The sequence below is a fragment of the Buteo buteo genome, chromosome 25 (genome assembly GCF_964188355.1).
Source record: "Buteo buteo chromosome 25, bButBut1.hap1.1, whole genome shotgun sequence".
NCBI lineage: Eukaryota > Metazoa > Chordata > Aves > Accipitriformes > Accipitridae > Buteo > Buteo buteo.
In genome coordinates, this window is record NC_134195.1 from 6,948,162 (window position 1) to 6,964,413 (window position 16,252).

Sequence of the window (16,252 nt, forward strand, 5' to 3'; positions counted from 1 at the left end):
AGCCACTGGGGTCTTTAATCCAAATGAAGAGCGCGTGAGGTTTAGCAGCCTGCTACTGCGATGGTTATAAAGAAATTATTTAATGTTTGCTGTTAATCGGAAGCGGGATGGGACTGAAAGAAAGCACACCGGTCACGTTTCAACGGCAATCTGGGGTAATGAGAACGTAAAATTCCACGTCAGAGCATCACCAGCGTAAGGTGCTGCAGCAGGAACCGTTCGTGCGGGCTCACAAACGATCCTGCCGACAGCTCGGCCGTTTCTCACATGAGAAACAAACCCCTGTAAAGCGAAGGTTCTGCCTTTTCAGTCGAAGTTTCGAGCCCTGGCATCCAGACACCAGAGCGGCTGCGGGCTCAGGCTCTCGGCTGTGAGCTAGAGGAAAACAGGAAAGCAGAGCCCCCCCCCCCCCCCCCCCCCGCCGAAGCCCCGGGCACCCTTCCCCTTTCCTTCCCGCCACCCGCGACGGCTCCCCGCGCCGGGACAGGCAGACCCACGGGTGGGGGGGCGCACCTACGGCCCCCACGCCGAGCCTGCTCACATAAACCTGCGGGGACCTGGGGGGCCCGATCCAGGCGCCGCCCGCTGTGAAAAGGCGGGGACCGTCCGGTACCGCGCTCCTGTACGCCGGGACCCCGGGGTGCTGCGGGAACACCCCTGTGCTCTGCGAGGGGGCTCGGGGCGCCATGGGAACCCCGAGAGGGAAAACCGGGACCCCCCCCCCCGCCGTAAGGGCACGGAACGTCTCCGATGGCGGCGAACGCCTCCGCGGCACAAAGCCCCCGGCTCCCCGCGCAGGGCGGCCCGCAGCCGGGCTCCGCCTCCCGCTCCTCCCCGGGCGGCCGGGCCCGCGCGGAGGGAGCCGAGGCTGGGAGCCGGGAGCCGCGCAGCCCGCGGGGGGCGATGTGACCGGGCGGAGGGGGTGGTGGCGGCGGGGCGGGGGGGGGGAACGGAGGGAGAGGGAGGGAGAGACTCCGAGCCGGGGAAAGATGTGGCTGAAGCCCGAGGAGGTGCTGCTGAAAAACGCCCTCAAGCTGTGGGTCACGCAGAAGAGCAGCGGCTACTTCATCCTGCAGCGGCGTCGGGGACACGGAGACGGCGGCGGCCGCTTCACGGGTACCTGGGGGGCTCGGCGGGGCGCCGGGCCGGGCGGTGGGTCGTCGTCGTCCCCTCACACACACACCCCCCCCCTGCCTCCGCTTTGCCCTGAGGGAACTTGGCCGTGCCGGGGGACCCCCCCACACACACACACCGGCGGCGGGGGTGTGTGTGAGGGGGGGGGCTGCGGGAGGCGGGAGCGGCCTCTTTGTTCGGGCCGCGGCCGGGCCCCTCAGCGGGCCGGCTCGGTTCGGTTCGGCCCGGGGGAGAGCGCGAAGCGGAGAGGCCCCGGCTTCCCCCCCTCCCCCGGAGTTGCCTCGGGAGCAGCTTCGTTCTTCTGTAGCCTTGAGCACCGCTAAAGCCACTTTTATTTTATTATTTCCCCTCACGGTGGCTGAGGGAAGCCCGCGGTCGGTGGAGTTGGCTGAGGAGAGCCGCCGGCGGGGGGGGGGGGGGGGGGTCGGGGTCGGCCCCGCTCGGCGCAGGGCTGGCTGCAGCCCGCCGAAACCCCGGCGGGCACCGGGCGGAGGTCGCTGGGCTCGGGGGGGGGGGGGGGGGGCTGCTGGGGGCACCCCAGCTCGGCTGTGCCCCCCCCCCCCCCCAGACGGCGGGGCTGGCCGTCTCCTTTATGTAAAGGGAGTTATGTAAATACCGATAGGACTTCGGACTTTGGGCCGATACGTACGTTACGGGGAGGAGGGTGTTAATTCGGTGTCGCGGAAAAGTGGATTCTGAGTGATTTTCGCGTTGATGATCCTACGGCTTACGTGGCTGTAGCTGCGGCACGTTGTACCCGTGTGGCACCCCAGGTACGTGTGGTGAAGGATGTGTGTGGAGAAGGAGGATCGCGCTCTACCCTCGCAACAGCATAGATCTCTGAATTACTCCAGGGAGAACACTGCGTTAGGCTGCGTCGACGTTGTGGGGTAACCGAGCAAGGAATTTGGGCCAAACTTTTGGTTCAGAGGCATCAGCAGCTGAATTCAAACAATACTTTGGAGAAGTAATACAGTTTAACAGTGTAACTCTTAAAAAGCAGACGAGGCTGTTCTGTACCTTTTAAAAAATCAGGATTTTTAATGGTGGCTTATATATTTGAAAGCATGGTCAGGTATTTCCCAAGCCAATATTTTCTACACAGTTTAAGAAGCTACATTACCACATTTGATATTTATTTTATTAAAACCTTTTGCTCCTGAACCATTGACCCCTGCCACTCGATAATACTGGTTTCTGCCTTTTTTTTTTTTTTTTTTTTACATCAGCGCTTGTCCTAGCTGTGGACTCATAAAGAGCACAAAACTCAATTGTGGCGTGGTAGATCCCATGTTATCAATGTATTGCTAATGAAATGCTAGCCCTGGTAAAGTTAATGGAAGTTTTGCCAGTGAGTTAAACGTTTACCCTCATATTTTCCCCTGCCCCCTGTGTGGAAGTCATAGGCCACTCTTTTGTGATTGTAAGGATGATGTGGATTAATTTTCAGTGTTAAAAATAGCTGTTTACAGCTGCTTGATTTAGGTCCAGGACAATCATGAGGTTCAGATCCACAAAAGTTAACTCCTTGCGCCTGAGCTTTCCATGGCAGAAATTTGCAAGCTTCAACCAAACAAACTGCTTTTTCTCTCCGGTTAAGTTTCAGGTGAATCATTTTGCTGAATCTACAGTGCACGGGCTTGCATAAATCTCTCTTGGCTGGCAAAGGAAAGCCGCTTCTGTCTCAGACAACATTTTCCAAGGGAACTGTAAATTCTGACTGTCTCTTAAACCATTTGGAAATGTTTGTACTTAAAAGGGCTTAAAAATGAGACTCCTGTAACAAAAAAGCAAATGTGGGGAAGCATTAAGCATAGCCAGAGTTAGACGGATAGCTTAATTTTTTTTCACAGTTTTTACTTGGGATGAGTGAAAGAGACCTGCATCGTGAGAGAAACAGTTGGGCTTTGCTGATAAGTGCTTTCAGTGCAAAGCTTACCTCCTGATTCTTGCTTTACATGACTATAGAGACGCTTTATTAGTACCTGCCTTTTCCAAACGGACAGATAAAAAGGGCAGTTAAGCACCACCATATTTCAGAGTATGGTCTACCAAGCTGTAGAGCCCTAAATTAGAAGATTTTATTTGTTTTACTGGGGAAGCGAAGCTTAAGCGAGAACAATATCCATATCTGTTTTCTTTTCCCTTTAGTAACTTGAGCCCTGGCCAACTGCAATTAAGTTTGATGGAAAGGTAGACGTTTCAAAGGTGTGAAAGATCCTGTACGTGAAAGCAGGTACCATGGTAAAGGAGAATCTCACAGCTCCTCCGGTGAGGAGGAGGCTGCGTATCCTCAGGCTGTGTTAGACCCACGCGGGATCAGCAGAAGAAAACCCCTGGGAGATTCCCATTTCATAAGTAGATGGGGCAGCAGACCACCCGTGACATAATTTGCTTTAAACAGGGTGGAAGGGTGCAACGCCTGAGCTGCCCTTGTCCATGTTACTACAACATGGTATTTGCACTGAACCTAAGTGAGGACATCTGTTTATGGCCCTATTCTCATATTTGCATGGTTTTTTTTTTTCTTCCAGTACGCTTCTCGCTCCTTACCAGGGCATTTTATCCATTATGTAACAGTAAGTTAGCACAGCTGGAGGGTATATTTTATGTGGATTTAATTCCTGAAGGATGGACTAGAGACGATCTCTCACACAAAAGCGCTTTTCTTCCATATCTACGTTTCTTTCTTTGAGTACTGTTTTTCAGTCAGACTCTGAGCAGATGTTTGTAAGAGAGAGACTATGTTTACTACTGTTTCTTAATTTGTGTCCTAGGGCAGTTACCAAATGCACACTGGGCTAGCAAGCAGCGGGTACAAAAAATGATGGAGGCTGTGTTTAACTCTTCATTACCTGACCAGTGTCATTCTGGTTTCTGTCTTCCTGAGGGATGCGCCTTTCAAGTAAATGTTTAACCTGCCGCTTTACCTGGATCTCTACTTGAGAGCTCTGTTGGATCAGACACTTAGGAAGGAAATTGGTAATGTTTTAGAAATACTTTACAGAAACTGAGTTATAATTTTTTAACTAATAACTAATTTTAAGTTACAGATTTGTAAAAGTTATTTAGCTCAGGAATTTGTTGGTTCTGGTTTTGTTTTGTTTTGTTTTTTGTAATTGGAGATTTTGTTAGGTATCCCTACAAAAAGGCTTGTGAGGTAGCCGTGGTTAACAGGTGAGAGTTGGCTGGATTTGGTACTTGGTGATATCTTTGGTTCTGAGGTTACATAAGCTTGAGATGCCATCTGTAGTCAAAAATACTGTTAAATGCCTTACGGTAGAATAGTGCAAGATGGTTTAGCCTGTAAGTGAACCACTACTTTCATTTTTATTAGGGGATGCTGAAAGCTTCATTCACCTTCCTGTTTGATTAGATTAGTTTTATGCATTTTGACAGCAAAACTGCTTGTTCTGGGAGGTGTTGGGAATGATTTCATCATGAGCACTGGACTGAGGGTAGTTTTTCACTCTTCCCAGGCAGCTAGCTTTGCAGTGGCTGTTTACACAGTACTTCACATTGCATGCTCTTAATATATAAAAACCCACTTAGGATTCTTTTAAATACTTGTGAATTTTCCCTTTTATAAATAGGGTTAAATAAAACTTTAAAATGAACTAGTTTCAAGCCGCTTTTTGTCTTTACTTTTTGAGATACAGTGCTGCTTTAACTTCTTGCTTGAAATAGATCAATAAAAGATTATGTTTTGTTCCTGTTTTACCTGTGTTTTTATTTTAAGTATGATACTCCCCCCTACTATTCTTCCAGCCTCCATTTTCAGCTCAGGGCACTTTCCAAGCTGGATGTGTTCTTAGACCATTTGCATTTTGAAAAGAAATTAACTTCTTCTTCAGCTCATATAAACCTTTATGGTTCACAACTTTAAATATCAGATAATACACGAGCAAAAAGAAGCATCTTCTGTATATGAATCTGACCCTTATTACTCCTTTAATAAAAATAAATGTGGTAGGCATGATAAATACAGTTCCTTGAGCTATATGCCAGCAATTGAAGTAAACTCCGATCTTAGGATTTTATTTTTTCTTTTAAATAAAATCCTTGCAGGGCAATAGCTTTTGAACTGATCTGCAGAGCACCTCTTGGTTGTGAATAGAGATCTGACTAGTTACGTGGTAAGACCTCTCTTCCATATTTTCCCCTTGCCTGGCTTTTCATTTTTTAATGCAAAAAGAAAAATGGCTGTTGATAAGCTCTATGTCCTTTTCCTGGTAATTTAAAAAGCAAAAGATCTTTTGGTGCTCTTTCATACTCTCTGGTCCAAACAGCACTGTAATAATTGTAAATGCATCAGCTTTTAGTAGCCCTGTGCATCTCCCAAGGTTCCAGTGGAGTCTGTTTCAGAGAAAGGCAGCAAGGGGACCACAGAGGTTGAGGTTTTCCACGACTCAGATGGGAATCCATCTAGATTGCCCCTCTTCATTATATGGTAGCAGAAGAGGGTCAAAAATATGGTGAAGACTTAGCTTTTTAGTAGAGAATTCAAATGGGTATCCCTGTAAACATGTTTACCTTTTGGAGGGGTGAAAGGCAAAATGAGTAGCATATTAAAAGATCTATCCCAATACAGTCTTCAAAACAGCTTGCCTTTTTGTCTTAAAATATGTCCAAGATACCAAAACAAGTTACTGATAGATAAAGGCTTAATCTGAGCTCTAATTTAAAAAAAAAAAAAAAAAAAGGGCACTTTTATTTTACATGCAACAGACTGAGCAGAGGAAGACGCCACAGTAATGGTGTTAATAAAGGATATTGGTAGTGCTTGTTGTCTGTATTCGTGGTTCTGTTTTCTGAAGGAAGAGCGCTCTCTGAAGCCTCGCACAAGGAGAGGGGGAAATCCAAATACTTTACTGAAAGCTTGGACTCTCATCAGAATGTTATCTAGCCTTGCCCACAACTGGAATTCAGATCGGCAGGTTTTTTTCCCCTTTTATTTTTTTTTTCCTCCTTATTTTACTGTTAACATTTTTTAAGGAGAATGCATGCTTGTAAGCTTTTTCCCAAGAGGGTGGCTTCTCTGTTAGAGTGTTTGGCTGGGAGGCATGAGCTGGAAGGAGGGATGGGAACAGGGGGAGCCAGGCTCCTGCCTGCAAAGCCGGGCACCCCAATTGCTGACCCCAAGCCTCCTGAACTGTGTGTGCTGCTCTAGCTGCCTCTGCTTGCCTTTCTGGGGTGGGTTTCCTGCTCCTAAAGCACAGAGACGCTGAGATGGGTAAGGTGAAACGCAGGTGCTTGTGTTGAAATACTAACGTTGTGTTAAATACTAATATGAAAGGTGAGGATGTACCTGTGCATGGAGAGGAGGGGCTGGGTTGTGTGTGACCACCAGCCTGTACAACGCTAATCTAGTGAACAGTTACAATGGCTTTTTATTTTCATGTTGTGGAGGCCAAATGGCACAGAAAAAGGCAGGAAAATCACAGAATGGTTTGGGTTGGAAGGGACTTTCAAAGATCATCTAGTTCCAGTCCCCCTGCCATGGGCAGGGACACCTTCCACCAGACCAGGTTGCTCCAAGCCCCATCCAACCTGGCCTTGAACACTTCCAGGGATGGGGCAGCCACAGCCTCTCTGGGCAACTTGCTCTAGTGCCTCACCACCCTCAAAGGAAAAAACCCTCTTCCTTCTAAAATAATAGAGCGTGTCTGTGGTGGCAGTTTAAGTAACGCTAGATAGGTCTCTTCAGCGTTACTTACAGCACCAACCAAAAATGAGAGAGACTTTTTTCATATTGCCCCATGTAGCGCCCTGTGTCTGGGTAATTTACAGGACTGCAGCTTGTGTGTCCCACCTTCTTGTCCCTTTTCAGGTGGAAAACAGTTTCAGGTATTTTCACTTGTAACATGAGAATGGAAGCATTTGGCCGTGCGGCCTTCGGGGCTATAAAAATAGGCTCAGCCTGACTTGGACTGATGGCAGAGAACTGAGATAAGCAGCTGCGAGAGCCCTGCCATGGCAGAAATAACCAGCGCCGCAGGGCTGTGGCTCCATTTCCACCGCCCCGGGAGAGCGGGTGCACAGTTCGGCTCGCTTCTCTTTCCTTGCTGTGGTGTTTCCCTCCTCACGCGGTGGTCCGATGCTGGAGCAAGATCTCAGCATCCCACCCAGGGATACAGGAGTCATGGGGACCACAAGACACCACCTCTGCAGTGAAATGCCCAAACTCCCCTCATTTCTCATGCCCAGCCTCCCCAGAGCACTGGGACTGAGGAATAATGATTAAACAATTTGTTTCAGTTTGTTTCTACGTGCCAGATTGGGGAAGAAAAAAAAAAACAACAACAAACCAACAGAAACCAATTTACCTAGTGGCAGTGTTTGATCTGGCAAAGCCCATGCTGTAAGTAATGTAAGGGCTTGAATGTTGATATTTCCGTGGGTGAGTAAATGCTTGGAGCGTTAGGTCTTTAAACTGAAATCTAATGTTGTCTGTGCTTATCTTCAAATGTGGTGAGCCCTTATCATTACAAAAGAAACACAGCCTTCTTTACAGCTCTTGGAGGAGTCCTCCTTCATCCTTTTTCTTATGTACTTGCCCAAATAAGTTCTGCAACTTTTTTTTTGGTGGGGGAGGCCTAATGAGAAGTACTCCCTCATGGGTGCCGTATTGTATCAAAACCTGTTTATATAATTTTGCAGAATTCAGGGAAGACGGTGTGGCTGGTGTAAAGCCAAGATGTTGAGCTGCTGTTGTTAGTGGCCTTGCCTAGCTGATGGTGTTCTTATCCAACAAAAAATGTGGATTTTAGGGAGGCCTGAGTGAAAGTAACAACCTGCTAAACGCCCAAGTTTTGAACTTTTAAAGAAATCAACTCAAGATGGTACAAAAGACCTAGAGATGTCCCCAAACATTTATTCTGGGGGCCACCGCTGGCCACCAGTAGCTTCATGCCCATCGTCCTGGGCCATGTCGGACCTCGGTGCGGCTCGGAAGCCTCCACCCCAGCCTGTAACGCCCGGTGCCTGTGGGATGAGCAGTGCTGTCTGGCTGGGCTGTAAGAGGTGAGGATGAAGAGGGCAGCGGTGCACAGGGCATCTCAGCTCCGGGTCTTGCCTCAGGGCAGGTACGGGGTTGTAGTCACCAGTTGGGGATCTCTGTGGTGGGGTTGTTGAGGCCGGGTGGGAGCCAGCTTTGTAATCCCCCCATCCTGCTCTCAGCGAGGACATTGCTCCTAGGGAGAGCTGCTGAGATATCTTGCAGAGCCAGGCGAGCAACTCCTGCTATCTGGTGCCGTCCCAGGATATCCCAGTTGGTGTGGAAACCACCTTTCTGCTCCACCTGGAGCACAGGGATGGTGGGGGGCCGGGGAACAGGGACATCCACGCGTCCCTCCCTGTGTTCTGCTGCCTGGTGGTGGGCTGCTAATTCAGCCGGTTTGCTTGCCTCCTCTAGGGTGGCTAATTGCTGCCCACCATGTCTATTGTGAGACTCTAATTGTTTGCAAATCATTGCGAGATGGAGGAAACTATGTGAGGTGTAATTAGGATTCAGGGTATGGAGTGCTTCTCTGCCTCCAAGAGCCAAGATCAATTCTGCTTTATTGAAGCTGTTAGTTCAATTTCACTGTCCTAAAAAACCCCCCAACTTTATTTCTGTGATCATCTGAATTGTTTGATTTGCTCTTTTCTCCCAGTTTGCATGCCTGAACAGCTTAGAGTGCTTCTTGCAGCTATTAACTCTCCTTGCGAAACTGTATCCGCTCGGAAGCAACCTGTCCTTTTGGCTCCTTCCACTTCATGGGAAGAGCTTTCTCCTTTCGGGTAAAGTATTGGTTTTGTCAGACCGCTGCTTTTGCTTCCTGGGCTTGTTTTGCTTTCAGCCCTCAGTGTTCTGGTGGAGGAGCAGAAGTAGTGAGCAGCAGTGAGCTCCCGAGGATGAATTCAGAGGCATGCTTTACGCTTCATGGCTTTGTTCTGGAGCGAGAGCCTGGCAGGATGCTGGGCTGTGGCTGTAATTATAAATCCCTCAATTTGGTGGTTTCGTCTTACAAAAATAACCTATTCTGATTGAAAAAAAAAGGGTACGAGTCTTTAAAACAGGGCTTTGGCATGGTACGGGTGAGCGTAGCCACCAACTGCTCTTCTGCACGGCCATGCAGAGCAGCCACCGAGCAGTCACTGCAAGCACCACGCCGTGCCACCGCTTCCCTGACGTTGGAAGTGCCAGGTGCCTGCGGCCAAGAGCTCTGGAGGAGCTGAGCATCTTGGCACACTGGTTTGGGTCCAGGTACTGCAGTGGTCCTCTGCCTGTTTTCTTGGAAGGGCTCAATTTGGCAGATATTCTTAAGGCGGGCTTTGTTGCACGTCTGTCCAGCTGTGCTGGTCTCAGGTGCATTGGAAACCTCAAGTCTTTTTTTTTTTTTTTTTTTTAATAGACCAAAGAGAAGCGGAAGGAAAGTTTTCTTTGCTTCAGTCTTCTGCAGTAGTTGGTTTGCTTGCGCAGGGGCTAAGGCTGTTCCGCAGGATGCTGGAGGCATAGGCTGGACTCTGTCTTCTGTATGATCCCTTTGGTTTTGGGAGACAGGGTGTAAGTGCTTGATTTGGGAAGTTCAGGGCTGCGGCACATGGGTGGGAAGAGGTGCCTCCTTGTGTGCATCTGGCCTGCTGCTCCCCAGGTTTTAGAAATGCCATCAGAATTTCTTACCAACTAATTGCAGATACTGCATGTTACTGTTTCTTTGAACTACACTGACCTTCACTCCCCGCTTTGTAGTGAATTTATGAGTTTGTGTTAAACAAAAGATCCTGGCTGTGGTGACCAGATGTCTTATTTAAAAACAAAGTAAAACTGGAAGGGTAATGTTGCCCAGTATTGTGGGACTGCAGGCTTCTTTGTCACTTAGCCTTAGATTTAACTATGTTTTCTTTCTCCACCTTCCCCCCCCCAAAAAAAAAAGAAAAGGCAATAGCAGCTTTGGCCTTTTGCCTTTTTGTTTTATTTTTTGAGGATTTTATTAATTTATTGGTCCCAGACTCTTAAGTGATCAGTCCAAGTCCCTCTGCCTTGCAGCATGGCTTAGCTACTGAAATGACCATCCCATTTATGGGAAGGCATTTGAGTAGTTCTGAAAAATTTCCGTTTAAGGCCTTTAAAATATGATGGAGGTAAGCAGAAATCGTCTTGCTCTATGCAGAGGGTGCCTTAATTCATGTGCTGTTGAGGCAGGCATAGTTGTTAGTGCCTTGGACTGTTTCTTGAGTATTGTCCTAAAAGATGGAAATAATAGATAGTTTTTCAGTTCCAGCTTTTAGTTTGAGTTCAGCTTTAATCACCCTCTGCCCAGTGTCTCAAGTTTAAAAGAATTTTTGAAATACCACGTGGATAATTAACACCGATCTGGGAAAAGAGCCTGCATTCTTTAGTTTGAAAGATACGGTATGTTTCGTAGAAATTAGATTAACTTTCTGTAAACATGTTCCTTTTTCTAGATTAGTTATGAACATGACACAGGATAACTTGTAATGGGATCTTTTATATTTCTGTGGGGGTATAACGGACCATGTCTTTAAAGATGAAGAGTGGTGCACTTGTGGTAGTTAAATCATTTGAGAACCCGATCATTATAAAATATCCTTGACTTACTTTTTTTTCTGTGAAGAAATGCTCGACAAGTTCATTGTGCCTGATGTCCTGTTTGCGTCCCATTAGGTTACAGATTGACCTCTGTAAAAGGGAGACACTCCCTACCTATTGCAGAATTTGAAATGGTTCCTTGCTAATTTTTATACTTCACTTTATTTGTGGTGTTGTATCTGTAATATGCATGTACATTTGATAAAAATAGATTTGCAATTAGAAGTACAACAGTGTTGTTTTACTTGGAGGCATTCTGATTTCCAGTATTGAAGCAATAAAATATGCACAAAAGTAGACGTTTCAGTGAAATAAAAACTACCAAGTGTGGGATTTGTAGCGAGTTTTCCAGATTTGTTTTATAGACTTACTTCTGAAAAAATATAGGTAGATGTTCCCTCTACCTGAAATCCAGCCTATGGCTAAAGTGATCAGATTTATTGAGGAGAAGCATATAATTTCAGTAGAAGTGTGTCTTTTTCCACTTATGCTGTCCCCTCCTCCATATTTGTCAGAAGTATACATTACACCTGAAACTTGCATATGAATTTTAGCCTGGGAATATTCTTTCTGCATGAAGAAACTTGTACCTTTGAGGAACCTGTGATGTTCTGTCAGCAGTCTTTAGCAGAAGGCTTTGCAAACCTGTGTCTGCAGCTTTCCTTAGTGCAGTTACTGTACAGTTAACTGCTTTCCTGAAATACTTCTGCATCTTGGGAGGTCAAAAAACGGACGAGAAGTTGGTGGACTAGCTTGTTAAAGGGAAAGGGGTACTCTGAATTTTAACTTCCTCCCAAAAATCTTGTCCCATATAGACTAAAAAGAAGAAAAACGATGGGAATTTTGGGAAGGAAACCAGTGTAGCAGTTCTTCTCTTTTTCCCCTCTGCTTCTGTTCCCTTTTAATTTTTGACTGTCCTGTAGTATAAATGGTTTCACTGTTGCCTGTGATATGGAAGAGGTCTGCTGCATCCTAACTGAAGGCATGCTAATGCATCAACATGTGAGGCAGAGACCCTTTTATTTCATAAGCAGACCCTATTTTATCAGAGACCCTTCCATGGAACAGGCAGTTAGGACACATTATTAGAAAGGTGCTTGCTCACAAGCTAGGTATTTTTCAAAGCATGTTTCAAAATCACTGTTCTGTGCAAAGTTTCTGGTTTGTTTGTTTGTTCAGGGATTTTTGGGTTGTTTATTTTTTGATGCTTCAGTGGGAAGCGTAACACAAGTGTTAGGATTTGAAAGTTACTCCCAATGAGTATGAGGCAACTCACACTGGAAAAACTTTGCCTCTAGTTTTAGCAGTTTTCATGCTGCTACGGTTTCAACTAAATGGTCATATTAGGTCTGGGTGTATTTATTAGCGTTGAATCCTTTTCATGCTCCCGCAAATGTGCTCGTAATAATTCCCCTTTTTTCTGCCTCTGTCAGTCTTTCCTTTATTTTTCAGCACTTAAGCAGCAACTTTATGTGCAGCTGAACCACTGCAGAAGTACAGGTGCTAAACCACAGTCATGGGGACCTGCCAAACAAGGTTGCTGCTCCGTGTTTGGCAGGAGACGACTCAAAAGACGAATGGAGGGTCTGCTGCACAGCCTGCAGCGATGGTGGATAGCCTTGCTGGGGGGTAGGACAAGACCCAAGCGCGGGAACGGGACCCACCGTCAACCACAGCGCTGGCTTAGAGTGATTTAGGTGTGGGGTTGCTGCGTCCTTAGGGTGGGGGCAGGCCCCTTGGGCTTTCTTCTGACAGGTATCCTGATGACCACGCTCTTTTTTTCTTCTCTTTGATTCTTAGTTCTGGCTCCTCCTTGTCATCCTCAGTTAATATTTTAGCTATGGGTAGTTTACACAAGGGAGATTTTTTTTTTTTTTTTTTTTTCACAGTTGAAGGAGGAAACTTTTTAATAGCTGGTAAGCAAAATGGAAATTGTAAGCAGAAGTAGACAGTGAGAAGAGGAATTGGTTTTTCTGGTCAGTTATTCAGGAACAGAAAAAGGAATTTAATTTTGCACTGGCTAAGAAGTGAAAACAAAATTTTGCAGCTACTTCTGTGCTTTCATGTGTTTTTTCATGATCTCTGAAAAAAAAAAGTATTTCACAAATCAGATGTTCATTAAACGTTCTCTTGGGATTTTGGTAGCACTTACTGTTAGTTGACTTTTTTCCATGACTTTAGTGAAATGAAAAAGAAACCTTTCCCCTAGATCCATCATTAGGGGAGAACATGCGCAGCACTTCGTAAGTGTCATCGCCTTTTTTTTTTCTTGTTCAAGTCTGTTGAAAATTGAAAGGTAAACCCTATTTTTGTTCTCTGCATCATTTGATGCTGTCTTACTGGCTTTAATCGAGCTGTTCTGAAGACCGTACACTGAAGTTGGTGCTTTGTTTTCTGTGAGCACAGATAATTTGCTAGCTCTTATACCTGGATGAATTTTTCTGTCCTTTTCTTGCAGTTACAGGAAAGCATTTAGCATTTTCTGGTATTATACGTATTATTGGTCTCCAAATTCAGGTCTCCATTTTAAATAGGTGGGTGTAATATCTGGACATTTATTAAGCTGAGAAGCAAACTGGTGCTGAATAATATCTCACCATACATTTTTAAAACATACTGTGTCCAACTTCTGTTTGGCTTTTAAAGCATTGTCAACGGTGTGTGTGAATGCGAGGGGGAAGTACTTGATGTAATTTTCTTCGCTTTTGGAAGGTTTTTGATGCTGTTCCATGTGAACTTCTTACACCTCCTAGACCAGAAAGTGGTTACGCTGCTGCTTTGTTGTGCCGAACTCAAATTAATTAGCAGTGGTATGTTGTCCAAGTGAGAAGGCATTTCAGATGAGGACTTTGTAGGTCTCATTTTATTGTTTCCATTAATCACATGGGTGATGGACTGGAGAATGCAATTATAAAAACTGCATGTGGTGCCAAGGGCTGGCAAAACTTATGGAGGCTGAGAATAGTTCCTTTTGTGTTGGGTTAATGGTAAAGGAGCAAAAGTACAACAGGTTGGAAAAATTAAATGTGCAAAGGGAAAATGTAGTATTGCAGATACTTATGTCACTAGATACTGTAGTGGCATAAGCAAACATGGTAAAGCCATTCCTCGCTGTCTGCCATCCCTCTCCATAGGAGGTTGTGTCTCTGCAGGACATACAGTATAGGGGAGTTGAATATAAAGCTGCTCCTGAACTGCTATTTATAGGCACTATAAACCAATTCTAACTTACTTTAACATGCCAGCTTGCAAATCATGGCATTTGGCTAACTTTTTCATGCATAGCTTGGTTCTCCCTGCTGGGGGCGGGGGGGTGGCAGCTCCAGCTGGCCTTCAGACTGAAAAATCTTTTGGGGGGGCAGCAATTGCTCCAGCTCTCCAAAATGAGTTTCCCTGTATTTATGTCAAGTGCCAATTTACAGTGGGATACTGCTGCAAGCTTTCTTGGTTACAGTGGTGTGTATGCAGGATACACACAGGAGGTGATTTTCCACTCTTCTTATGGCTGAGTCTTCACTAGTAGTGAGCATCATGTCCAGTTTGGAGTGTCACGCTTGAACATAAGCTGGAGAGGTTCCAGTTTAAGCTCAAGAACAATGAGGTCTTTGAAAATATGACCTGTAAGGAAGAAATGAGGTGATCTGAGTTTCTTTAGAAAAAGAGAAATCATTAAAGGGTGGGCAACCATGATGATACTTTTTCAGTATGTCAGGCATTAACATCAAAAACGCCTGTGGCCAATTACTCTCCGTGTTCTGGGGAGCAGGATTAATTTCCAGCAAGAAAGTTTGAGATTATGGTGGTTGGGTTGTTTGTTTGGGGTGTTTCTTTTCTGTAAGAATACTTAATGAAAATAGTGGAAGAGGCTAGCTGGGGAAGTTGTTGCATCTTGGTTGTGGGAGGTTTTGAAGAACAGGTTAGACAAACACCACTTATGGCACAGGTGTATTTATCCAGTTTCAGAGTGGGGCTGGAACGGTAACTTCTTAAGGTGCCCTCAGGTCTTTCCACTTCAATTCTGTGGTTATATACATATATAAGAAGCAAAACCAGAAACGCAGAGAACTTTATATGCTTTTGATCTTCTAATCTGGTTTGCCTTTCGCTTTGTGAGCATCTGTAAATTGCAGCATAAAAATAGGGGAAGAATTGTTATCGTTATGTTCTGTGTTTTAATTTTATGGCTTTAGATGTGAAAATACTTGCAGGCTACAGAAGTGAAAGTTGGCGCTAATTCTCTTTACCCCCTTTTTCTTTGCAGGTCGCTTGGTTGGTGCCCTGGACGCTGTGTTAGATTCTAACGCACGCGTCGCTCCGTTTCGAATTTTACTCCAAGTTCCAGGCTCACAGGTTTACTCTGCCATTGCATGTGGTGAGTTATTGAACGGATCAGAAGTTTACTGGGCCGTAGCTATTGGTGAGTCACAGACGGAAAACCCCAAACCGATTCTGAGCATGGTCAGTGTCTGCATGTCCAAGAAGCTCAAGGTAACCCCAGCTAGTAGTGTGTGTGTGGAAAGCTACTGCCTATAGCTTGTTTAACAACCAAATTAACCTCTGGTTAAAATCCCAGATAGGAATTATGAAAAAGTGTTAACTAGGAACATTAAGTTTCTGTAGAAAGCTTGTTTAGCTGAGGGTGTTTTGCGTTAATTATCTGTCTCTTGCAAAGTAGTGTGGTTCTCTCTTCATATGCAGATTTTTTCCTGCAGTAGTAATTGTTCCTTACAGCTAGAAGCTACTTAGTCTAGGCTTTCACCAGTCTAGCCTTTCGCTTGCTTACTGTGAAATCTCTTACCCCACTTGGTTATAATGAAATATAACTGGAACATTTGGAAGATGCTACATGATTTAGGAGGTAGAGTTGTCGGGGGAATGTCTAATTGCCTGGTCTGCTGTGCACTAATCCCTTTTGCAGTATTTCTGCAACCTCCGAAGGCTGGGCTTATCTTCAGGAAAGTGTTATCGATGTGAATTGCAGCAACCTTGCCACGGCACAGTAGAGGCCATCTGGGTGTGCTTGTTCCATTCATCCTGTTCTTGCCTGGCCAGTCTGCAGGCCTGTTCTTATCCCTTCTGCTCCAGTCTATAAAATCCAGCATTGAAATTTACCACAGGTTTTCCTTTGGGAATGGTTCAAAGCTGCACCAGGGGAGGTTTAGACTTGGCATTAGGAAGCATTTCTTTACCAAGAGGATGGTCAAACACTGGAACAGGCTTCCTAGAGAGGTGGTCGATGGCTCCAGCCTGTCAATGTTTAAGAGGCATTTGGACAATGCCCTTCACAACATGCTTTAACTTTTGGTCAGCCCTGAAGTGGTCAGGCAGTTGGACTAGATGATCATTGTAGGTCCCTTCCAACTGAAAATATTCTGTTCTGTTCTATTCTATTCTTACTCTTATTCTTATTCCGTTCTTTCCTTTCTTATACGGATCAAGCCATGAAATAGCTAATGTAAGTGTTGACATGTTGTTGACATAGTAGTCCTTCAAATGGAAGGGGCAATCTATATATATATTGCC

The 16,252-nt window shown here is 45.6% G+C and overlaps 1 protein-coding gene across 2 annotated transcripts in view; it reads left to right on the top strand.

Moving 5' to 3' along the window:
• The first annotated feature begins 729 nt into the window (after window positions 1-729).
• TBC1D8 (TBC1 domain family member 8) overlaps window positions 730-16,252 on the top strand; it is a 50,398-nt gene continuing 34,875 nt past the window's right edge. Inside the window, exons 1-2 of one of the 2 annotated variants that reach the window (XM_075057454.1) lie at window positions 730-1,116; window positions 14,991-15,146. In XM_075057454.1, coding sequence (XP_074913555.1) covers window positions 990-1,116; window positions 14,991-15,146 — 283 coding nt within the window. In that variant the 5' untranslated portion in view covers window positions 730-989. The remainder of the gene's footprint in view (window positions 1,117-14,990; window positions 15,147-16,252) is intronic. The other variant, XM_075057455.1, reaches the window with a different exon arrangement.